The sequence below is a fragment of the Amblyomma maculatum genome, chromosome 2 (assembly GCF_055883805.1).
Source record: "Amblyomma maculatum isolate TAMU_Amacu chromosome 2, ASM5588380v1, whole genome shotgun sequence".
In the NCBI taxonomy this organism is placed as follows: Eukaryota; Metazoa; Arthropoda; class Arachnida; order Ixodida; family Ixodidae; genus Amblyomma; species Amblyomma maculatum.
This window is the reverse complement of record NC_139345.1, coordinates 36,986,528-37,011,028: the sequence shown is the minus strand read 5'-3', so window position 1 is coordinate 37,011,028 and position 24,501 is coordinate 36,986,528. Positions and strand designations below refer to the sequence as shown.

Sequence of the window (24,501 nt, the reverse complement as noted above, 5' to 3'; positions counted from 1 at the left end):
AAGAAAGCGTCAGAAGTAAGAGTAGAGGCCGATGAAACTTCGAAGTTCCTTAGTCGTGGATGGTTTTGGGAACGCAGTGATATCACTAAGTTAAGCTGGGTCGGGAAGTACACCGTCCTTAAGGACGACATGGCCCAAAATTGTCAATTGGCGGGCGGCGAAATGAAATTTCTTTTCAATTCAGTTCGAGGCCAGCTGCAGTAAGGCCGCTTTCAATACGTCCAAATCGAGCGAGACGCATCGAGAACTGTGTCAAGAAAACAATGTGATCCATGTAGCACAAGCAGGTCTTCACACTTGGGCCGCGCAATATGCATGATATTGTGGGACAGCACTTGCACAAACGTCTGTTCTTTTCCAGAACCAGCTGGCACACAGCACGCGACGCTCTGAACAGCAGTCAGTGATGATGATGATGATGGATCTATACAGATGAAACAGGTGAAAGTTCACGCACTGCGCTCACACAAATCCCCCCGACAAGAGAGCGGCCACCCTGGTCGCTGATTACGGGGATGAGGGACGACGGGCATAAGGCTTCATGTGCGAGATGTGGACGATCTCTTCGGAGCGACGACGTCGATCTGCGACGGTGTGCGAGGGAATAACGCGATAGTTCACCGGAGACGTTTGTTGGAGTACTGTATAAGGGCCCATATAATAATGGAGGAACTTCTCACACAGGCCAGGAATGCGGATTGGTGTCCACAGGAGAACTTCATCACCGGGGTAAAAGGAGGGAGTTCGATGGCGTTGATCATACAGGGCTTTGCGTTCTTGTTGAGCATCTTCAGTGTTCAAACGGGTAAGTTGGCGACACTGGACCATACGAGTGGCAAACTCTTCGCCCAGAGATTCAGACGTAGAGGGAGCAGAGAAGAAAGTAGTGTCGAATACTGTCGATGGTTGACGGCCATAAACTAAAAAGAAAGGGCTATGACCAGTAGTGCGCTGAACCGCGGAATTGTAGGCGTAGGTGACGAAAGGTAAAATGTTGTCCCAGTTCCGGTGATCAGGAGCGATATACATGGATATCATGTCGGACAAAGAGCGATGAAACCGCTCAATGAGTCCGTTGGTCTGAGGGTGGTAGCTAGAAGAAGTCTTATGGACGGTGTTGGCTGCGCGCAGTACTTCCTCAAGGACTTGAGAAAGAAATGTCTTTCCACGGTCGCTAATGAGAATACGAGGAGCACCATGACGCAAAACTATCGCACGCAGGATAAAATCGGCGACTTCAGAGGCGGCACCGGAGCGAAGAGGTGCGGTTTCAGCGTACCGCGTTAGATGGTCGATGGCAGTGACAACAAAACGGTTGCCGTCTGATGTGAAAGGGAGAGGACCAAACAAGTCAATGGTGACCGTGTCAAAAGGCGCTCACAATATTTATAATACGCTCAAACGTGGCAGGTGCATTACACAGTCCGAACGGAATGACGTTGAATACGTGCAGTCCGTCACGATAGCTAGCTTAGCACGGTCAGCATCGGACAGCGGCACTTGCCAGTACCCTGAACGAAGGTCTAAAGATGAGAAAAATTCGGCACCTTGCAAAGAGTCAAAGATGCAGTCAATTCGGGGCAAGAGATAGCGTCCTTAAGGGTGATTTTGTTCAAGCGCCCACAGTCAACGCAAAAACGGATTGAGCAGCTTTTTTGGTGATAAAAGCGACGTGGGAGGCCCAAGGTCTGTGCGAAGGTTGAATGAAGCCATGCATAAGCATGTCGGCCACCTTCTCATCAATGATTTGATGCTCGGTCGTGGAGACGCGATACGGCGTTGAAGCAGGGGTTGAGGCAGGGATACGAGGGGTAACGACCGATATGCGGCCTAAAAATTGAGACAAATAAAAGGGACGGAACTGGTCAAGCAGGGCAAGAAGCTGTGTCCGTTGAGTCGGCGTGAGCTTGTTAATAGATCTGGCGAAGCTGTTTACCCGGGATGGATGAGCAGAAGTAGCAGTAAGCGCATCTACCGGTATGTGGCAAGGGTTATCATCGCAGTTGTCGCATTCAACCGTCGAAGTGAAAGGCTGGACGCGTCCCAGACGCTAAACCACAAAGAAAGGAGAAGGTGCAACTGAAGCCGTTGCACTACAGCCAGCTTCAACGTAAGAACGGCAAGCGGCAGGGGTAGGCAGTGGCGATGTGTGAAGTCGTCGAAGGCATGAAGATGACAGGCCCCTCAGAAAGAGAGTCGGCCGGTGAAAGCAGACAGAAGGACGGCAGATCATGGCGGGATTGTAACATCGTAAGCTACAGGTTGGCGCACGTGGCAGCGATGTCGGTTGTCGTGGCATCGCAGAAGAGAAAGAGCGCAACTTCAGCACCACTATAGTCGCAGATGGCCTGCTGGTGTTGGGACAGAAAGTCGTAGTACAAGATGATGTCGTGTGAGCATGATGAAAGTGCGATAAATCAATGATGTGCAGGGCGCACTGAATACTAACTCTTGCTGTACAGGCGACCACAAGGTCGATGAGCTGTGAAATGGCGGCACGAAGCAAGAACCATATAGCGGCGTCGGCTCGTTGAGCATCTGGCGGCAAAATTTATCGCTTAACACAGACACAGCAGCACCGGTGTCGACAAGGGAAAGGGTATTGATGATCTCTAAAAAAACATTTCTCAAATTCGTCGGCGAAAAACGAGGGCTTATATCGTTCGACGAAAACGCAGTCCTTCCGGAACTGTGATTACTAGTTTTCCTGCGGCGGGGCCCGAACGACGCTGTATGGGAGACACCGAGCGACGATGCTTGGATGGAGAGCGGCGACGAACAGACGGGCGGTATTCGGAGTCGAGGGGTTTAAAAGTCGAGGTTCGAGTAAAATTCTGAGGAAGGTCGTAAGCTTATGCTCAATGGTCGGCTTCGTCAAAAAATTTGTGTGCCACAATTTGGACCACTAAAGGGCGATAAGGCGAGAGCCTTTGTTTGAAACCTCGCTTATTCCTGGTTTTACTGCGTCTGCCTCTGTAGACTTGTGTGGTGCGGCGTTCGAGGAAGCGCCAAATGAAAGGCGCCGCTCAGACGACCCGATATGACGCGATAGCGTAAGCTACCAGCCAACATATAAAGCCCCGCTTTAACCGAGCCGTATGAACGTGCCTGCGTGACCTAGGGATAACGTGAATGCAATTGGGTCTTGGCAGGCTGATTCTGATATTATCCTCCCGTATGAAAGGTGAGGCCCGAGTTGGTAGCACCTGTCAAACGTAATGCCAGGAAGCCCTACGTCCAGTTAGTCCTCGGCCATGTCAGCTGCCAGTTGCCGCCTCCCACGTATCGGAAGCATATTAAGGCTTATATGCCTTAATACGTCCCCCTTTGTGGGGCGTGGGCCCAGGGTGGCCCACCATGAACTATAGTGGCCGTCATTTTGGGTGGAGTCACGTGACTTAAGGTGGCCGCAAAGTGTAACACCTTCTGCGAACGACAGTATGAGCCATTAAAAGCTTTCACCTTAAAAGAGGACACGATGCGGAGGCGACAGTGACGTATCACGTGTCCAGCGGCCTCACAGGCGTAGCAGATCGGCAATTCGTCCTATGTGCGACATGGCTGGAAGCGCTGGGAGCGCAGCCGGATAGCAGGAGCGGGGATGACTCGAGAGGAAGCTCGCAAAGGAACTAACACTGGCGGTGGCTGTCGGCGTTAGTGGCGCGGTTACGACAGGCACGGCAACGGGATGCACAGTAACGGGAGGCCGGTGACAAACTGACGACTTGGCCTCGGACACTTGCTCCTAGATAATATGTTGAAGGGTCGGGGCCATATCTGATTGTGGGCTCGGAACAGAAGGAAGCAGCGGCAGCTGCCGATTGACCTCCTTACGAACAAACTGCTTGGTCGGGATCATTAGAGAACTGCTGGCTTCTGTCGTCAAGTCTATGCTGGTAACAGTCTCGGCCTGTACAGAGGGCAACCGGGAGAAGACCAGTCCTTGACGCAGCTCGTCTAGCTCTGACACAGGATGACAGTCTCACTGACGGGGTGAGGCTCTTGGCAACAAGCATGTGAAATGCGTCGTCCTCAATGCCGTTAAGCGCGCATGTTTGATGCGGTGAGCCTCTGTCATGAATACATTTACGCGCTGGCAGAGCTCGAGAACGTCTCCTGTGTAGCTGATGAAGCTTTCACCATCCTGCTGGCCGCGAAAGCTAAGACGCTGCTCAGCGAAAAGCTTCCACATCACCGGACGTCCGAACTTGTCAATGAAGGCGGTCTTGTAAGCGGACCAGGAGGCGAAGTCTGATTCGTGGTTTTTGAACCAGAGGTTGGCGACATCGGTCAAGTAGAATACGATACTCGTGAACTTCATGCTGTCGTCCCACCGTATGTGAGTACTCACCTGGTCGTAGGAGGACAGCCACTCTTCCACATCGTGGTCCTCCATGCTACAAAAAAAAAAAATGGCAGGAAAGTTGGCAAAGTGCACTGGGGCAGGTTGCGAGCGGCGATGAAGAAGCAGCTGATTGGTTCACGTCGGATGGCATCGTGGTAGCAAGAGTTCGACTGCGCAGCTACAGTATATTTATCCAGCACCTCCGCCAAGAATATAATCAGCTTTATTGCAAGCGTGCGTATACTAGGGCTAGACCAAGAGAAGCACTTGAATGTCCGGGCTCGTCCTGCGGGCCCTCGAGTTTCGTGCCGGCGCTCCGGCGCCAGGTCGTCTTCTTCTCCACACTTGTCGTTTTTGAGCTAACTTTTGAAGCGTACGCTTGCGTTTTTCGTAAGCTGCACGGAATGTGCTCGAATATATTGGCTGTGTACACGGGCGGCCGATATAATACCGTGAATGCGTCACTGACCGGCGCAGGGTGATGAACGTCGTGATGATGTACGTGCCAGGACAGGACGAGAGCAGCCGCATGCTGAGGCGGACGCTTATGCGCTACCTCAACCTCAGCCTCATCCTGGTGCTGCGCTCCATCAGCAAGGCGGTCAAGCGCCGTTTCCCGACCAAGGACCACCTCATCGAGGCCGGTAGGTATAAGAGCTAGTCTTCTGTTGTATGCTTTTGTACAGCGGAGGTCTGCTATCGCGAACAGCGCTCTTCATTGTGCTCAGTGGTAAGTGGGAGCCCAGTCTGGCCGCCTAATTGCTATTGCGCATGATCAGAATGCATTCTATTGAAAAGAGAAAACCTTGAACGGAATGTGTGCTAACTGAGTTTCACTTCAAAGAGATTTTTGCAAGCGTTAAAAGAAGACTGCCTGTATTTCCCTTTCAGCAGATAATTTATTTGCGCTTTTGAGTTTACATTTAATTTCACGCTGATGGTTGGTACCTTCGTACACGTGTATGCATGTGTTGTTTGCATGCATTTGTGTGCTAGCGTGCGTACGGATTATGTACGTCAGAGTACCCTTCTTCCTAAAGCTGGACAAAGACCTTAAATAAGTGAGTGGCGCAAGCTTTCTTCCTTCGAATAGTGCTTTCTGAGAAGACCGGCTATTGAAGCGGATGTCGCTCCCTGCTCTTCAAGTGGCGCTACACGCGCAGGCTTCATGACCAAATTGGAGATGGAATTGTGGCAGTCGATCCCGTCGACCGAGTTCAACACCTTCTGGGTACCCTGCACGTGGTTCATCAACCTCCTGCGAGAGGCGAGGAGCGAGTGCCGCATCACCGACGCGCAGGGAGTCAAGCTCATCATGGAGGTAATTACAACGTTCGTTGCCTTACCTCGGCTTTGTTGTGCCGGCCTAGTGGTGAGCGGATAAGCGAATAGTGGACTGAACAGATTGCATATAAATTAATTTCTGCCAGAAATGGTTCACCTGTGTATGTGGCTTGGCGAACTGAAGTGCCGCGTGGCCTATACATAGGCTGTGAGAGCATTGCAATATGGCAGCCATTTATTGCCCAATTGCTCAGGAATATCGCTTTTCCACAGGCTGCTGCTGGCAGTATCACACTTTTGTTTTCATAAGCTCCGCTAGTATTTTTTTGCAGAAAAAGAAATTAAAGTAAAGAGATCACGTTTCTATTTTTTCAACAGTCCGTATTGACGACGTACTTGTGTGTGCATACCACTTAGCTGCACTCAGCGGTGGCACTAACTTCACTTGCAGGAATTCAACGACTTCAGGTCAAAGTGTGGCCTCCTATGGAGCTACGACTGGATAAGCATTCCCCTAGTCTACACTCAGGTTCGTACCGCCGTTTTTAGCCTCAGTTGCTGAGTAGCGAATAAGACTGCGATGGCAGTGCACACACCTGAGAGGTGTGCAGGACAGGCAACAAGCGCACAGCTACGTCCCGTATAGGCGATGGTTATGGGTTTGGACTCCAGAGCCTGTATTTTTTTCTTTAGTTAAAATTTTCAAATGAAGCCGTATAGCTTATATTTTTAGCCGCATGACTGTTCTTGGGTGGATGCTAATTAGATATTACTACCTTCTTATAAATGTACTGCACATTGGGGGATTCTTCTAAACACCGGACCAACGTGCACTTATTGTACCAGGTGATTAAAGGAAGCCGGCTACATAAGTTTAAAAATATTGTTTTCGATATATAAAGAAGGCTCCTGTAGTACAAATATACTAGTGTTGTCAAACATCTAAAATAGGCGTCATGTTAATTAGAAGCTGGTCCGATAAATTAGCACTTAACTGTTACAGAATTGTCTATTTGGAATTAGGGAATTGTAGCTTGATATTATTATTAGCTGTATCAGTTCTAAGATTTTCGAAGACACCATTACCCTCGGTGCTGTGGATCAACAAAATTTGACCAAAACGCGGGCGCATTCGAAAAACGAGTGGTTTAAGTATTGCCTCTCACTACGTCAATCTATGGCTAGACTGCTCACCATCTTCTCGGTTCCGGCTGAGCAGCGGAGCCCTTCTCTGCTTGCTGCACCAGTCCATGCAGCGCATAGAGGAGGGGACGTCGGATTTCCGGCTGCGATTGCCGACACTGAGGGCATACTCTGAGTGCGAGTTTTTCTAAGGCACGCGTCTTTTGGCTCGAGAGCCGAAATGTGTTGAACCTACAGTTAAACCACAGAACCGAGGGAAATTGTGTTTTCGAAATAAATGAAAGGATGTGGCGATTGTTACAAAGCTCTGATTTAATCTATAGCTGCCTTCAAGTGCAATAGTTTAAAGACAATCATCAAAAATTAGTTAACCAGTTTGCTAGTTGACATTTTGTTGCGAAAGCAACATACGACAGCCAAAGCGAGATCTCGGGTGGCCGCAGCTACGTCGTGAAGAGGCGTATCTACGAGAAAAAGAAGAAGAAGAGACGACAAAGAAGGAGACGACGACGAAGACGACGAAGGGGAAGAAGAACGCTCGGTCACCCGAAGCTGACGCTTTCGCTACACATTCGGTTCAGCAGCGTTGAACTATTCCCATTTTTTCTCCAGTTTCCTAATGCCCGCTAACACCGGTATAACTTTTCCCCAGAAGCCATTTTCGTATCTCAAAATGCCTATTAAAATTAGTGGCTGGCTTCGTTCAAACATGTGGCAGAGGGTACAAGTTATAAATCTTCTGCTTTGTTGAGAACTGCGAAATATTTCAGAAATCTGCGCTACATTTGCACAGGACTTCTTCGCGATATGAACGTCTTCCTCAACCTCGTTGTACTTTCAACGCCTTTTAGCGGCAAGTTAGCAAGCTAGCCGTCAGAATATTTTCATTTGGACAGCGTTTGTATCTGGACAAATAAATCAGTCAATTAAGGTGACGTCACTGAACTGGAAGTCGAGCCAAAAAAGGGTATAGGAAAGGATTGGCGCGTAATTTGAAAGCACCAAGACCAAAATAGTTAAGTCAGTCAATTAGGGTGACGTCAAGGATGTGACGTCATGCAACCGGAAGTAGAGCCGAAAAAGGACATAGGAAGGGATTGGCGCGCAGTTTGAAAGTACTAAAGACTAAAATGGGTAAACAAGAAGTTGGTTGGTTGGTTGGTTTGTGGGGTTTAACGTTCCAAAGCAACTCAGGCTATGAGAGACGCCGTAGTGGAGGACTCCGGAAATTTCGACCACCTGGGGTTCTTTAACGTGCACTGACATCGCACAGCACACGGGCGCCTTGCTTTTCGCCTCCATCGAAAAGCGGCCGCCGAGGCCGGGATTCGATCCCGCGTCCTTGGGAACAGTAGTCGAGCGCCGTAACCACTGCGCCACCCCGGCGCAGAAGTGAATTAAGCAACTAAAAGAACCAACAGCAGCATCTGCGCTTTCGCATTACTCCAATACAGATTCTTAAGTGGTCTTTAATTTTTAATGTGCTCAAACATTAAAAGCCGCATAGGACAAACATTCCGGAGGCTTGTGGTGGTGTCGTCTGTCATAAAATTCGCTGATTGACCTACGGGGTGTGTGACGTCAAGAGAAGACGTTGCACAATCACGTACCGATCGGTCGACGGGGCGACGGTTATGATGAAACCACGTGACATTGCCACTTTGGCACGTGCGTTGAAGGGTCCGCTGTGGTTGCAGGCGTGCTGGTCACGTGGTATGATCAAGCACTGTGGCGCGCTCAGCATCAGCTGGCAGCTGCGCTTAATCAGTGTGTGCAAACTCGTCTACACAGCTTTGCGTATCCGACTGGAATGGCACCAAACTACGCGTGTGCAGTGGGAAATCCACGCAAGCTGGGAGGGCGACCACGAAACTGCGTCGCTTAAGATGCAGTGGTGACGGCTGCGCACGCTCAGCGTATGTGGCGAGCAGCAGGGACATCGAAGGAAAAGCTGGCCGATTGAACACCAGATATTACTTCTATCAAATTCTCACCACGCAATGTAATTAAGACTCTCTTATATTTGTTTTTGTCTCCCTTAGCCTATGAGAACCAAACTATAGCCTTCTGCAGTATTGGTTGTCGTGAGCAACATCTGGAGCACATCTGCAAGGCACCTTCAAGAAATGGAACAAACAACCGCAACAAGAACAACCAGGCGCTGCTATATCAGAACGAAGATCTTAATATCGACTTAGGCTGAATATACTGCTATAGAACAGGACGGATATTTTGATGTGCTAAGCGACGGAACTCCTGTTACGGTAGAACCAAATTGTAAACGGGATTTAGAGGACAGCTCCATATGATTCCTATGAATCCTATGATTTCGCCTATGATTTAAATGCCACGTGAAGTTCCATTTCCTGTTTACGAGGTCCCGTTTGGTCATTACATGAAAAATAGTCTCAAAAGTGCGTCAGCTGTTGTTGTTGTTCTCCTCTAATGTGATACGTGGTGACAGTGCATCATTTTCTTATCATAATTTTTTATGTTCAGGTAACGTGGGCCCTGCGGTCGGACACAAATACACTTTCTCGATCGAGTCCGGCCGTTGTGTGACACCACGTATGACGTCGGTCAAAAACAGAAGAATACATGGCCGTAATAATTCTGAAATGTAGCCTTTCCCAGTAGCAATCATGTAAATGCTACGAGCCTTTCATCAGATTCATTTCGGTTTTAAATGGCGCGCATAAGGGGCCCGTGAGTTCAGGACGCGCACTTCCGTTTTGACCTGGAATTTCGCGGTGACGCAGGTAGTGACACTGGCGACATACTCTTTCTTCGCTGCGGCGCTGTTCGGCCGGCAGTATATCCACAGCCCGGACCCAATCATCGACAGTCGTCACCACTTCGACTTTTACGTTCCTGTGTTCACAGTCATCCAGTACTTCCTCTACATGGGCCTGCTCAAGGTGCGCTCGGTGGCCTCTAGATGTCGTCACGCTGCTGGCCTTCTTTTTCTTTTTTTCTACAGAGAATATCTTTACTTGTACCTGATAGTCAAATTAGAGCTTTGGTTAACACGTCTGTGCAGGCATCAATTGTAGCCTTGTCAGGGCATGAAATGAATCATATGGCTACATTGTTAGTCATGTCAGGTCTCTTGTTGTTTGATCTACCATGTTCCTACATTTTCGTCCTGTCTGTTCACAAACGTGTCTAGGTGTGCCTATGAAAAGGTTAGCCAATTCTCGCTCTGAACTTTCGCTTATCCAGCGCGACCTGCGCGGACGCCAAGTGCCACGGAACTGGCCATGCGCACATTCACCAGAAAGACATGACTACCTTTTTAAAGGATCACAAGACACATGAAAGCCAGCCCAGCTTTCGGAAATGGGAGAGAAATAGCTTAGCGTAGTTTGTAAGTGTTTCGCCGACAGCTGCCTGATACTGAGTACCATACATAAAAACGATGGCACAAACGAAGTAGCGAGCATGCATCTTCTGATACAAAAAAAGAGACCTCATCAGCTAGATATATTTTGATGGTCATTGCATTTGAAAAGCTTTACGGTTGCTAGACCTGTACCTATTAACATTTGAGCTAAAGAGTTTGTTAGCATTAAGGTAACGCACTTTTTGTGTGCAGAGAAGTACGATGTTTCCTTTGCTCGCTGAAAATAACTCATCTTTGAAATTTTCAAGCCTGTTTTCTTTTTTCACTGTGTGGAAAGGTGGCTGAGCAGCTGATCAACCCTTTCGGAGACGACGACGAAGATTTCGAGCTCAACTGGATCATCGACAGGCACTTTAAGGTGAGAGCGAGATGAAAATGGACGTTTATTATGTAATGTTAATTTTCTACGCCAAACCTTTTATCTGACAATTTGTACTACACAGCCGTTTCGTTACGTATTCCCAGAATTCTGTGCAGTGAGTAATTACATAACGAAGAAAACGTTTAATGGCACCCCTTTTCACGCCACGTTTGCCATTTCTATGTGCTCTTGCATTTTTTTTTTTTGTTTTCACTGATGCTCTACGCGATATTGTCAGGAAAAACAAAAGAACCAAAGATAGTGTCGGAACTTGCACTTTCTTCATGAAAAACGAAATGAGCACCATTGTGTCCGTATTCACGTGTACACAAAGGAAATACACATTCAGGATAAGAACTGATACAAAGTTACTATCTTTAATGCCCGTCACTGAAAGTGACGTTTCCTTTTCACGGAACACATGCGCACAGACGTTTTCCTTTACATTTGAGACAAAACTTTCTGCAAACGATACCATTCGCAACTATTGAAGAAACGTAGCTTGTTAGACCAACTGCTGCATTGTTATGGGAAAAACCAGCGGAAAAAATCCGTGTTCACAAGGAGAGGAGAAGAAGCGCTTAGGACGACGCTAGACGACAGCGCCGTCCTGTTTGCTTGCAAATTACGAGCGCTGCGACGGAGAACAACAACGAGAGAGTAATGACAAGGACAGGCGCTCTCTCTCGTTGTTGTTCTCCGTCGCAGCGCTCGTAATTTGCAATCATGTACCAACTAGCTCAACTTTTCGTATTCCTGTTTGCTTCTTCTCTCTGTGAATGCGTCGTTCTCCTCTGTTTTTTTCCTAGATGCTCGCAACCATTTCATAGCTATAGATATAAATGTTTACGCAATACACGCTTTAGTGCATTTAAACCTACTTCTAGTCTAGTAAAGCACATATTCCACTAAATAATTTTCCTCGCAATACAGAAGTCCGTTGGTCCTGCCATTATTTCTCCTCGCATGCGCGGGAATCTTTTCATGATATCGGTGACCATCACTTGCTACGTGTAAGCCGTCACCCTTGCTGCACTTCACGTAAAGGAAATCTCTCCGGCCATACACGTAAAACGATGCACCTTGCTGCTTCTTTGTGGATACTGTGGGCACAAAAGTGCTGGTCTAGTTGGTTTTGCTCGTCGCCGTTATTTTCTCGTTTAACGCAGGTGTCATACTTGGGTGTCGACACTCTAGACGGTCCAGCACTTCCGCTGGTCAAGGATTCGTACTTCCACATGACCGACTACCAGCTGCCCTATACGGCTGCCTCGGTTAGCTACAAGAAGAAGACCTACCGCGGATCCGTCGCCTACATGCAGTAAGGGGCCTTTTATGCTGTAAGGCTCCTCCATTGCTGTATAAATGCAGGCCTGCAGTATATCTAATCATGAGAGCGCCTACGCGAATTACCTTGCCTCGGTGGTGGTTTCGGACGGTGACACGGAAGACGGCTGATGTACAACTCTCAGGCGAGGTTTTTATTTTACAAGAACTGTAATTTCAGTCTCCGATATTGCAATAGTACTACACAAGCGCTTTGCGAAGCATGTTGGCGCCACATCTTAAAAGTGCTTTTTACAAGGTTCAAAGCTAGCCTCTGTAAATGAAACTGTCTATGCTCGTACCAATTGCTGTAGTCCAGGTGACTGCGGTTCAAGGATGTGCGTGCCTTCTAAGACAGCATTAGTATCCCCGCTGTTTTCATGATAATGTCAGTGAAAAAACGCCACTGTGGCATAATGAAGTAAATAACATTTCAAGCATTTTTAAATACTTACAAACTTCATCTGCTCTCTCCACAAGAGAGAGACACAGCGATACTCCTAGGAAATAAAATTGAATTAACCATGGAATCTATGCATTATCTCAGACCCGGACAATGTCAAGAAGTATTCAGTTAGACCAAACGTAGCGCGAACTTGACATAGAGGTGTTCTTTGACACTGTAGTATACAACAAGACGAGTTGTCTAATTTCAAACGTTGTCGCCTCGACGTGTTACGGAGTCACTTCCCCCACACTAAGAGCCTCTGTGACAGCTTAGCTTTATTGATATTGTAAAGACTGTGAATTTATTTACGTTATCTCCCGACCTCGTCAAATTCTGCTCGTTCCGATGGCAGTCCTTTATTTCAGGAGAGTTAGACGAACGACTATGCTGTCGACGAACAATCCGCTTCAGCCGACGTCCTGGCGGCGACTACCGGAGCCTTTGAGCGCTTCACATATGATATGCTCAAGCAACGGCGTGGGTCCATCCACGAAGCTAAAGTGGTCCAAACCTCATTCTATGTGCTAAAGATTTAAGGTCTGGACGTGCTGTTTTACTGATATGCGTGTGCCAGAGTAGCAGAGAACCAGGCGCAGGGTTTAGGTCTGGGATTACGCAGGCACATGTGATGGCCGCTTCTTGATCGGGCCAAAGTGCATTTGTTATGTTCTATATACTTAAACAGGCTGCCCCTGACAACGACAACGTTAGCTTTTCTTGGCCTCGCCTATTACGCGGCGCCTACGACACCGTAAAGGGCATGGCAGGGACACCGACAGCTGCAGTCCTTTTGAGCGGGCCTCGCAATCTCGGATGACATCCTTTCAAGCGATACAGCGCTTTTAAAACAGTTCTGACGGTGCCTATGGATAGGACCAATGCGTCTCGCAGCCGTGATTTGCTCACGCGCGTCGTTGTTCTCCACTCGCAGTGTTCCCCACGAGCAGCGCGAGATGGTGGTGCCGGAAATCTCGGAGGAGGACGATGAGGACTCGCCCAGCAATGCTGACGAGTGCGGCGAGGAAGAGGACCCGGGCGGCCCGCTCAGCAAGCGCAGCTCGTCGTCTCTGTGGACACTGCTGGGCCGCCGCTCGAGCAGCAGCGGCTCGCTGCACCAGCAGCCCCACGACGCCGAGTCCGGACTCCTGCAGCCGCCCACAGCCGACTCCACGCTGCACGTCTACTTCAAGGACAGTGATGCCGCGCAGCAGGACGCCGCCAAGCAGTGCGTAGAGGGCGGTGGCCACCTTGCCGCGGCACGCTTCCTATCCGATGTCACTCACATTGAAGTTACGGACAAATACAGCGGCATAAGAAATAATGGGGACAAATGATCGCATTTTGTGTGATATCGTTTCTTTCACCGTTGTCGTGTAGTACTAAATTATTTACACAATTCTCGCTTGAGAGTAGCGCTCTTTCGTGTCTTGTGTTCTGTCCTCGTCCGTTTCCTGCTTGTTTCGCGCTACACGCATTCCTTTCCAAATTCTCGCTTATCTTATATCTCGAAAAAGAATAATATCTTATGAGCGGGCTTAATAGTGCGCACAGAACTTCCCAGTCGACTGCCATCAGTTACTGAATGTGCAATATACCACGCACCTCAGACCATAGACTCCTGTATTTTTCTTGCATATGAAACATGCGTTCGCGGTGTGACAGGCAATCATAACGCACCACGAGGTGCATTCAGTTATCTTTCAACGCACGGTGATGCTGCAAGGATCAGCACCAGTGCTGGAGGGACTTTTTTTTTCTACAGTGTTGCTTCTCACAAGCGCTTATTTTTGATGCATATATCATAACCAAGTATTTTGAACGACTTTTTGAACAGGAGGCACGTCCGTATATAGTCACGCGCTTCGAAATCCGTCTTCAGGAGCGCTGGACAACGATACCTTCTCCTGGTAGCGCGCGTAGCCGCGACTGCCGTAAAGTAGAAAGCATTTCTTCCCAGTGAGCGCATAATAATGCCCGTCTTGCTGCAGCCAAATGCACAAAATATTTAAGACATTGTATCAAGGTACTGATCTCTAGTTGCAGTTAAGGGGAACGCCGTTAAAGGTCATGATTCCAGCGTACATAACAATTCGAAGGCCGAGAAGTTCTAGCTAGTGTTCAAACTAATGTTACAAAATGTTCATGCTATTTATACAAAATGGCGCATTTATGACTGAAAATGCACCAAGAATAGGCTCTTAATCTTGTCTTAAAGTTTCTGCGAGCTGAGGAAAGTTATGTACTTATAGTATCTCATCGGACTTCAAAATTTTTCAGGACGACGTTATCTATTTTAAAAATGCGGACTTAGACATATTTTTAGGCTGTGCATGAAAATTATAAAATGTTGTCTTCTGCACTTCTGATAGAATATATCAGCCTGACAGGCAAGTTAACTGATACGTGGAAGTAAATGTTTTGTGTTGGAATGTAACACATAACATATGTCTTAGCAAAATCACTGCAATGTATTAATCGTGAACTCATGATAAGAGCAAAGCTCCTGCTTCCCGGCTGCTGTCGCAATTAGGCGATGCGCTTGTGAATGGGTCCGTTCTAGTTCAGTTTTTATAAGCATTCGTTTTCTCCCATTTGGCAATCAGATTTTATTAAATGCCCACATCTCACCCATGTTCAGACACCCTGTAATATTAAGCAAGAACGCAGAAAACTAGTCACAAGATCAACTTTTCAGCTCATTCGCGCGCTCGGCCATAGCCGGTGGCGAGACCGACACTCCAGTTTTAGGTCGCGGAACACCTGGGTTCTGCGGAAGCCAGTTAGAACCTCTGTCTCGGAAGATGGTCAACATACTTTGCGAGCAGTATCTTCTATATCACAAAGCCAAAATCAATCAATTAACCAATCGGGTCTATATAATCGTTGGCGTGTGCTTACGTGGTCATCAGTGCGAAGTAGAACTGACCTTGGAGTGTTGAACCCCGTAAGAATGATCAAAGCTTTGAAGTCCTTCCTGGAAGCAGCTCTAATACGTAGCTGGTTTACATCGCACAGAGCCCTTCACTTGAATGTTCCAGAAGAGTTTGCTGATGAGCTTCTGCATTGCAATGAGACTGGGGGCGTTAGTGTTGCAGTTCGATTATCACGCTCATGTAGAAATCACGTGTGCCATTACATGTGATTCAACATGGTATACGGAGAAGTTTAGTCTTTTGTTTACGAGACGCCATATCACCCACTGAGTACATCGAGGTGCCTTCCTGTCGTTTGATTGCCAATGGTTTGGGAATGTTGCCAAAGGTGCTGCACAAATGATCGACGTTGTAAGCGGTGCAGTGGCAAGCATGGTTTTAAGGCTTGAAGGGAAAATTTCTGCCAAATGCGGTGCTTATCACTCAGCGAATTAGAGTGGATTCGCTTTCCGTGAGAGCTCACTACATCGTAGAAAGACGCTCATATCTGGCTAAAAACAGATCCTGCAGAGAGAGAGAGAGGAAAGGGTGGTTTGGACTGGGATTATGGGGTTTCACGTCCACAGCGGCTCGGGCTCTCAGAGACGCCATAGTGAAGGGCTCCAGAAATTACTACCACCTGTGGTTCTTTAACGTGCGTTGACATCGCACAGCACACGGGCACCTTGCTTTTCGCTTCAATTGAAAAGCGGCCGCCGCGGCCGGGATTCGAGCCTTCATCCGTGGGGCGTGGGTACAGCATTCGAGCGCTCTCACCACTGCACCACCGCGTCGAAGCAGAGGAAAAGAAGTACTCAAAGAAATAAGTGTACTGCATTCGAGTCAATTGTTCCTCCTCGCTTCTACAAGGAGTGCTCACGATGTTGACCGACTAGAGGAATGGTCCGTACTTCTATAATGACAACATATTTCTAAAACTTTCCCAAGCTTCCGATGCGTTGAGAAATTTTGCATCTAAATATTTTACTGCGCTGACAACAATAAGTCACACTGACATAGAAAACGAATCCGATGTTATCTTGAAGTTATGTGATATGTGAAAAATAATTACGTTCAAGAACTCCTTCCCAGAAAATGTGCGACATTTCAGAGGACGGATACATAATTTTTGGCAAAGATTTCTCAATGTCAGAACAAAAATTTCGAACTTCGCTATACAATACCCCTTTTCGAAGGTAAGGGTGTAATTTAAGATGACTTAAGCCTCGCTATATTTTTTTTTTATTTCCTCATAACTTGTTTCCTGACCAAAACCGTCTACATTCTTGAACTGAGCCTTGAAAAGGTGATGACGTCATCGTTGAGTACGAATGAAACATACCCACCTGCTGCGTTAATCTGCTTATGTCAATTATGCACCTAGTGTGCATGATTTATAATGGCGGTGCTGTCGGCAATGCAGAGTACTGTCCATATTTCTCTAAAGCCTTGCTGTAGGAAAATTTTCACTTTGTTTATTGGAACTGTAGGAGTTCTCACGGGGCTCGGGTGCTGCCCTCGGATCCAAACGCCTCATCTGCGACCGTGAAGAACGAAACACCGAGGCACAGCCAGCGGGCCGAGCTGTTTTGGGAGTGCCTAATTTTCCTCCTCCGTAACAGCATCCGCGCGCTCCGGCGTCGCGGCGTCGTCTCTCCAGATGTAGATGCTGTCCGCCGAGATGAAAAGGGAGGGCGAAGGAAGGGCCGCCCGGTGTGCTACGCCAGTTCTTTCATTCACGCCCTCTCCGCCACAGCTCCGGGGGAAGCAGGACAGAAGGGGAAAGATGAGGGCTCCCCGAGAGAGAGAGAGAGAGAGAGAGAGAGAGAGAGAGAGAGGGGGGGGGGAATGTTAAATTACCGCAGACAATTGATGCGAATGTGCACTTCCACCAGTGATGAACTCGCTTTCCTGGAACTTTTTTTTTGTTCATATTTATTTGTGTGATTGCAGGAGCACATCTCTGCGTATGCTTCTTTTTTTTTTTTTTCAATTGTTTGAAGTGAACAGAAGTGAACAGAACTTTGTAGCAGAGTGGTAGGCATTTCAGTGATGACGTCGGCGACGTCGAGTCACTTCTGAAGGGTCTTGTAGAATAAGTGCAACTTGCAGCCCGTCGAGACTTGAGACCAAGTTTAATTTAACGCACTCTCTCCCAGCTGCGTTTGAAGGAGGTTGTTGATGCTGACTTTGTTTGTGAATTCGCTTTTCACTTCCATTTATTAAGTTGCGTTCCCGCTTCCTCCAAGCCTGAAACCTGAGTTACTTCATGTGCACGAACAAGGCACACGTGCAAGTGAGCGGCTGTGTATTTTCGAGTGGCATAATTGATTTTGCGCCATAAACAATATGAGCCAGGCATTGAGTTGCCATACTCTTGAGCAGTGCGCGCGAACACACACACACACACACACACACACACACACACACACACACACACACACACACACACACACACACACACACACACACACGCGCACACACACACACACACACACACACACACACACACACACACACACACACACACACACACACACACACACACACACACACACACACACACACACACACACACACACACACACACACACACACACACACACACACACACACACACACACACACACACACACACACACACACACACACACACACACACACACACACACACACACACACACACACACACACACACACACACACACACACACACACACACACACACACACACACACACACACACACACACACACACACACACACACACACACACACACACACACACACACACACACACACACACACACACACACACACACACACACACACACACACACACACACACACACACACACACACACACACACACACACACACACACACACACACACACACACACACACACACACACACACACACACACACACACACACACACACACACACACACACACACACACACACACACACACACACACACACACACACACACACACAAGTGACTCGTTGACCGATATTTGCACGCTGAAAAAACTAGTGTTTTGAGAATCAGAAACAGCAAGTGTGCTTTGCAGCTCATTGCTTAGCAAAACGTGTATGTGCGGTTGTGCGACAAGTGCTGTGATTGTGCTATTAACTCACATTTCTTTGCTACTAAATTCAAATAGCTTCAACAGGCCCTTCTTTAAAGGCCCACCTTTCTCTAATAGCATCTGGTTGCCGTCTTCAAGACTGTTGAAGTGGACGTCCATGTGATCATGGTGAAAATACATGGGTTCTAACGGCCTCGGCGCCTTTCTATCCATTGTCTGGAGAGGGATTTTTCTCGTTAACGAGGCGTAAATGCATAACAAAAACAAAAACATTCCACCATTTGAATCGTTTAAACAGGGTCTAAATAGCAAGCCTACATATTTTAGTCATATTTGCTGATGTATGTTTGAGCAGATTATCCATGGAACATCGAATGGACGTTGTGTCGACTTCAACGATGGAGCGCATAATGAATGTCGGTGCATGGATGAGAAGCATTGCGATTACTTTGATGGAAGGCTTCTGAGCTATAAATTCCCACCCGCCGGCTTAAAGAGACAACTCTGACAGTGGCCAGCATATGAGCGCAGAAAATTTCAGCTTCGAGGCGAACGCTATTTGCTGCGAAGCCTATTCTAGAGCTGCCGTCGTAACAAAATCCCGCTTTTTGTTCCCCCACAGGAAGCACCTATTGCAACTTCCCGAGGCTGAGCGACGGCGCACGGGGCGCCTAGGCAGCGAGCCGAGTCCTGCAGTGGGCCAGAGGTCGTTCCTGCGTGACCTATTCCACGCCAAGCCCGCCATGCGCGTGCAGGCCTGGACTGGTGCTGACGGCGACTACGGGAGCCCGCCAAAGCGCCCTCGTAAGCCGCGCAGTAAGGTGTCTTTCTCGGCGGATGCGGCCAGTAAACCGCATTTCCTCAAGCCCCACATGCGGCACCGCAGCCGATCCACGTCAGACCTGGCGGTCATCTTAGAGACGGCGAGGAAAGAAGCGCTCCTCTCGAGCCTTGCGTCTCTTAAGGCGGCAATGCCGCGGCGGAAGTCGATGGAAAATTTCGCGCCAGTCGACGCCAAAGAGGCAGGAGTCTTGCGACGATCCAAGAGCCTTCCTGAACTAAACATATGTGACGGGGAATACAAAAAATTGTTAAGACCTGAAACTCCACCTGCTCCACTAAAGCCCGTCAGGGCACGAATGTCACTTACACCGCAGTCTTCGTTGACACCTAAAGTCTCAGAGATGCTACAGCTCAAACTGAAGCCACGGCCACCGGCACTGACCTTCAGGAAGTCGCCTACGCCACAGAGCCCACCCGAGGGTACGAAGCCACTCGTGTCTCAGCCAAGCGACAATGTAAAACAAGCACCACCGACCCCTACGGTGGTGTTAACTCCTCCGCCTGTCCCGGTGATGCCAGAGCCCCCTCAGAGTGCCCAGCCGGCTGAGGAAACGAAGCCCGCGCCAGTAGTGGAAGCGCAGCTACCCGAGTTCTCACAATCTTCTCCTGAGGTGACCTCGGAAAAGAAACATGCACGATCATCACCACCAAAGGACAAAGACCAGAGCTCACCTGTCCAGATTACGTTGAAGAGGCCTCGGGTCCAGTTGCCGCGGCTGGTCGTCCAGAAACCCCGTAGCAATCTTTGGCGAAGTGCTATGCAGGCAGCGGAAGAAAGCTCGGATGACCAGGACAAAAAAGAGGCCGCCACTCCATTAACCTCAGGACAACCCTCCTCCTCAGCACCCGCCACCGCCAGCGCTGTCGACAAGCCTCCTGCTGAACAGCCGCAGCATACGAGACCGCGACTGCGTGTGCGCGTCGTGCCAGAGCCAGAAATCATTCCAATTGAAACGGCTGAGTCTGGAAGCCCTCCACTTACGAGCGCGGAAACTGAGACCAGTCCTCCCGAAGCAAGTCCCGAGCCCCTTCCAGAAATTCCACCGTCCTTACCCCCTGAGCCTCCCGACCGTCTAAAGAAGGAAGACCTCCAATCGTCGACGGAGCCCCCAACAAAAAAAGATAACGAGGACACGGCAGAGTTCGTGGTGATGATTCGAGAGCCCAGCATTGACCGGCCCAAGCAGCTTATCATCCTACCGGGTCCACCCGACCGCGCTGGCTCCGTGGACAGCCTTTTGGGCGACCCCCGACCCAAGGCTCCGATGAGGCGCAGCTCCGTGGATAGCCCTATCGCGTCGGAAGACATGCACAAGTCCGTGTTCACACCGCAGCGGAAGCAGCCGCTAGCAGAGGTAAGCGCCTGTGCGAAAACAGCGCTGCGTTTAGGTGGTATCAACGCCACAGCGTTAAAGGCCCCTTTCTGCGGAAAACCCGGTGTTGTCAGTGTTGAGTGAAAAATCGCGGACTTGGCTCTGGCATGGGCAGACAGATAACAGGGCCGAGCACTGATTCTTCGGTGAGTTATGTGACTTAACGAGACCCCATGCTGTCACAAAGTCGTTAGGAGCTGCCAACCTGGGTTGCTCAATTGAGGTGGGAGGGCGGGATAAAAAAAAAACCTTTCCAGAGCTTTTGTATGCCGAGTCTAGGCCACGAAGGCAGGCATGTCCATACGGCTTTGTTAAAGCGGGGCTTTACATCTATGCCAGGTGGTCGCCTGCAATCGGTAGCTGGATAACGTGGCAGTTTAAGACTATGCTCGTAAGAATGAGTTAGATATCTGAAGCCCAAATTCAGAGCTTCATAATTAGGCAAGCAGAGATTCCATGTATATGAGAATGAGAAACCGCTAAAGGAACCTCGCACGGGAGAATTTAAGGCTATCGTAAAGGTGGAGCTTATATGCCCGCCCCATCCCCCATGGCGTTTTCGGTTTTGTTCTTTGCTGCACTCCGTAGTGGTTTTAGATGTGAGATTAGGTGGGAAGATGGGCTGACATACAGTGTTATTTACTGAGGAGATTTTACATTAAAAGGCGAGACAAAGATCTACACCTCGAGAGGGAGTGCTGATACACGCGTCGACATTAGCGGCCGTGTAAATGTCCCCACCACATTGGAATATTCAAAATCCTGCTTACCTTCCAAGTCGGACATCAGCAAATCGGGGTTCGGGCAAGCCTAAGAGAGAGGAAAGTTCTCTTTATGCTGGCATTATGACATAACCATGATTATAACTACATGGCATAACTGTGGCTCAGACGACTTCACTGCAACGAGCCGATGTTCTAGCTTTATGTTGCATGCACATCTTTGCGCATGAAAGTCTTGACATGAATTCAGGCCCCCATCACCCTTTCTTGTATTGAATATTACTGTGGTCCTTATATTGTTGAAGGAGCCGCGGCCCAAGGTCGAGACAGTGATGAGTTACCCACCGCGCCGTACAGTCTCTCCTGACACATCCTCCGCGAAACGCATTCGCGTTTCGCGGTGGATGGCTATAGGGCATCATCCATGACATTAACAGTTAGAAGAAACCGAGACGCGAGGATAGAGCGCACTTGTCAAGAACTCCTCCAGCAGTCCCGTACTATCTCCCGGTATAGCAAGAGAACGCAGTGCAGAACAGGGGTTTCCGTGAAGCCTTCCCTTGTAAGCAGCGCTGTTCTTTGTAACATGCTGACTGTCGCCTCACATCCACGTAACCCTTACTGAGCGTTTGCTATTCCTCCGCGTACTATGCCTTAAACGACCTTATTGTTCTGTGACTCACATGACCACGCTCACAAAGGGGGAGCGCCAACGTATAGTCATGGCTCGGAGTACAGATCGGCAGAAAGTGACAGAGAAAAGTGTTGTTTTCGAGGTAGGCTTTTATGGAAATCCCCACAATTTTTTACTTTGCTAGAAGACGGCAGCGCATACTTTCGAACGGGCTCTTAACGACGGTGTTGACACGTGATAAGTAAAAACAAGATAAACTTTTCAAGTGAAAGATGCAGCTTCCGACATTGATGACGGTAACTGTGAGCTGCAATGCTGTGAGCTACAGCAAGTCATAAAACAAGTACTGCGGTCATCGTCTTCACCAATGACAATAAGCTGCAGCCAGTCGTAAAAAAAGCAATTTTGATTGAAAAACGTTTATTCTCGGTAAGAGAAAGGGAGAGGTGAAATACAGGAAGGTGGTGTCCTCAGTGCAGGACCCCAGCGACTATGGCTGCCGCCCTCGCCTGGGAGACCAGTTTACGTTGATCCTCCAAGGTTGAGCTGAGCAGGGTCGCCTCCCACTGTTCCTCTGTTTTAGTGATGTACAGGTGTAGGGGTTTGTTTCCGGTACAGCCCCAAGTAGTGTGATATGTCGTCGGAGTGTCCCCGCACCAAGGACAAGGCTCCTCGTATTCGCAAAGCGCCTGTATTTCATCTTCACCGACCGCGGTAAGCGGTATCGCCGTGGGTGTTGGAAGATAAATATTTTACTTAAAAGTTTACCTTGTTCTTTACCGACTCCCCTAAGTGCCCGTATGCTTGAAAAGCAAGCCAAGCAGCCGCGTCTCGTCATGAAAGAATGCTGATGTGGTTGAATGAATGGGCACTCGAATTTCTGCAGGCTCCCAAACCCACGGAAGAGCCAGGTGGTGCAGACACGGCTGAAGCGGCCACCCAAGCGAAGCCTTCTAAGATCGACGCAGGACGGCGGCAGCGTCGCCGGCGGCGCAGTAGCGCCATGCGTCGGGAGAGCGTCGCAACGAGCCACGAAAGCAGCCCGCCGTCAACGGCGACCGGCAGCCAGGAGTCGCTGAGCGTCGCGTCAGCCCCGGCTCCTGTGCACCGGCGCGTGCCCAGTGAGGTGCTCATGCGCTGGCAAAACGTGGCGCCAAGTGACAGCGTCGAGGAACTGGACCGGCCTCCGCCACCGCCGCTGCTAGAACTACCAGGCGCGGTTTCGCCCCCGCCTAGGGGCCACGTGCGCCAGCTGTCGCGAGTGTTCTCCCACCGCTCGAGCAGCACCACTTCTTCCAGCGTCACGGTGCGAACGTCCACCACCAGCATGTCTAGAGCGAGAACCAAAGCGGAGGCCTTCGTGGCTAGCGAGAAGCGTCAGAGCTGACACGGGACCCAAGACTAGCCGCCCTTCCGAAAGCGTAGTATTCTGCACGGCCTGAGCGTGGTAGCTTCGGAACCGGAGAACCAATTACAGGTGTGGTCATCTAGCCTCGCGATGCACCCGCTGTTTGGGACTTGGCGAAAGCGGAGGCTCGTTGTTAGTCTAATCTATGATGCACTTGCAGATGACCGAGAGGCTGTTACCATCCTCCGAATCAGGGTCTGTCATGATAAACCGCCGCGACTACATTGGTCCAGGCAGGATTCGCTTGGGACCGACAGGTACAGTCATGAGCGAAAGTGATATACAACAGGCAGCCGGTGGCGGAGCTCGAAAAAACTGCATTTGAACGCCATCTAGCAACAGCTATCTGGGACTGAGTCAATCGTAGCGGTCGTCCATATTATCGACCTGCATATGTCGCGGTCGCTGTCCCTGTCACTGTCGCTTGACGGGGTTTGTATGCCGTTTTCTGGAGCTCCGCCACCGGCTGCGTGCTGTATACCACTTTTGCTCACGACTGCACATCTTAGTGTTGCATATCGCGGCTAGCCTTTCTACCGCCAGTCGATCCATCCATCTTTCATCTCTTTCTATCGCTGCTAGCAGCAACCTATAAGGGCTCCAAGCAACTTTTATGACAATTTACGAAGCGCTGGTGGCTGTGGCGGGGAAGATACGCTACTTTTCATGCTTGGTGTGTCAAAACCAGGGAAGCCTTGAATACTTATTTCAGACCATTACACATCATTCGACTTCGCCAGCCTCTATCGCTTTGGCTGATAGATAGGGATGAGGATGGAAGGCAGAGACGTTAACCAGAAAGGCCTTCGGTTGGCTACCCCACACTGGGGAAAGGAGATAAGGGGATTAAAGAGGGGAAGAGAAAGGGGAATTAAGTACAGTCAGAGTTTGTCACATAAACCGGTGGCTGTTAAATAACTAAACAGTGCCCTGTATGCCTTGAAGGCGGTCGACTACCGTGGCCACGGACCAAGGATCCTTTTGGCTTCTATCTGCAGGTGCATTCTTCTGCGTTCTTGGTCTATCTGTCAAGGCATTGGTTTTTCGGTTCGGAAGCACGGCGCTTGCTTCACTGCATTATTAGGCACACTCTGTCTCTCTCTGTAGACAATGTTGTCAGCGGCAGGAAATCTAAACCTGCAGCCCATTTGTCTCCTTGAACTGAAAGCTACCGGAGCCGATGGTAGGGGAAGCGAAGAGGGAAA

General features: G+C 49.2%; 1 protein-coding gene across 1 annotated transcript in view; it reads left to right on the top strand.

Moving 5' to 3' along the window:
• The window catches only part of LOC146198376 (uncharacterized), a 39,152-nt gene extending 15,877 nt beyond the window's left edge, over nt 1-23,275 (top strand). The window contains exons 3-11 of the mRNA XM_084592585.1: nt 4,823-4,989; nt 5,509-5,666; nt 6,081-6,158; nt 9,532-9,690; nt 10,453-10,533; nt 11,706-11,857; nt 13,242-13,535; nt 18,939-20,514; nt 22,775-23,275. Of these exons, the coding sequence (XP_084448711.1) occupies nt 4,823-4,989; nt 5,509-5,666; nt 6,081-6,158; nt 9,532-9,690; nt 10,453-10,533; nt 11,706-11,857; nt 13,242-13,535; nt 18,939-20,514; nt 22,775-23,275 (3,166 nt within the window). The remainder of the gene's footprint in view (nt 1-4,822; nt 4,990-5,508; nt 5,667-6,080; nt 6,159-9,531; nt 9,691-10,452; nt 10,534-11,705; nt 11,858-13,241; nt 13,536-18,938; nt 20,515-22,774) is intronic.
• The last annotated feature ends 1,226 nt before the right edge of the window (nt 23,276-24,501 follow it).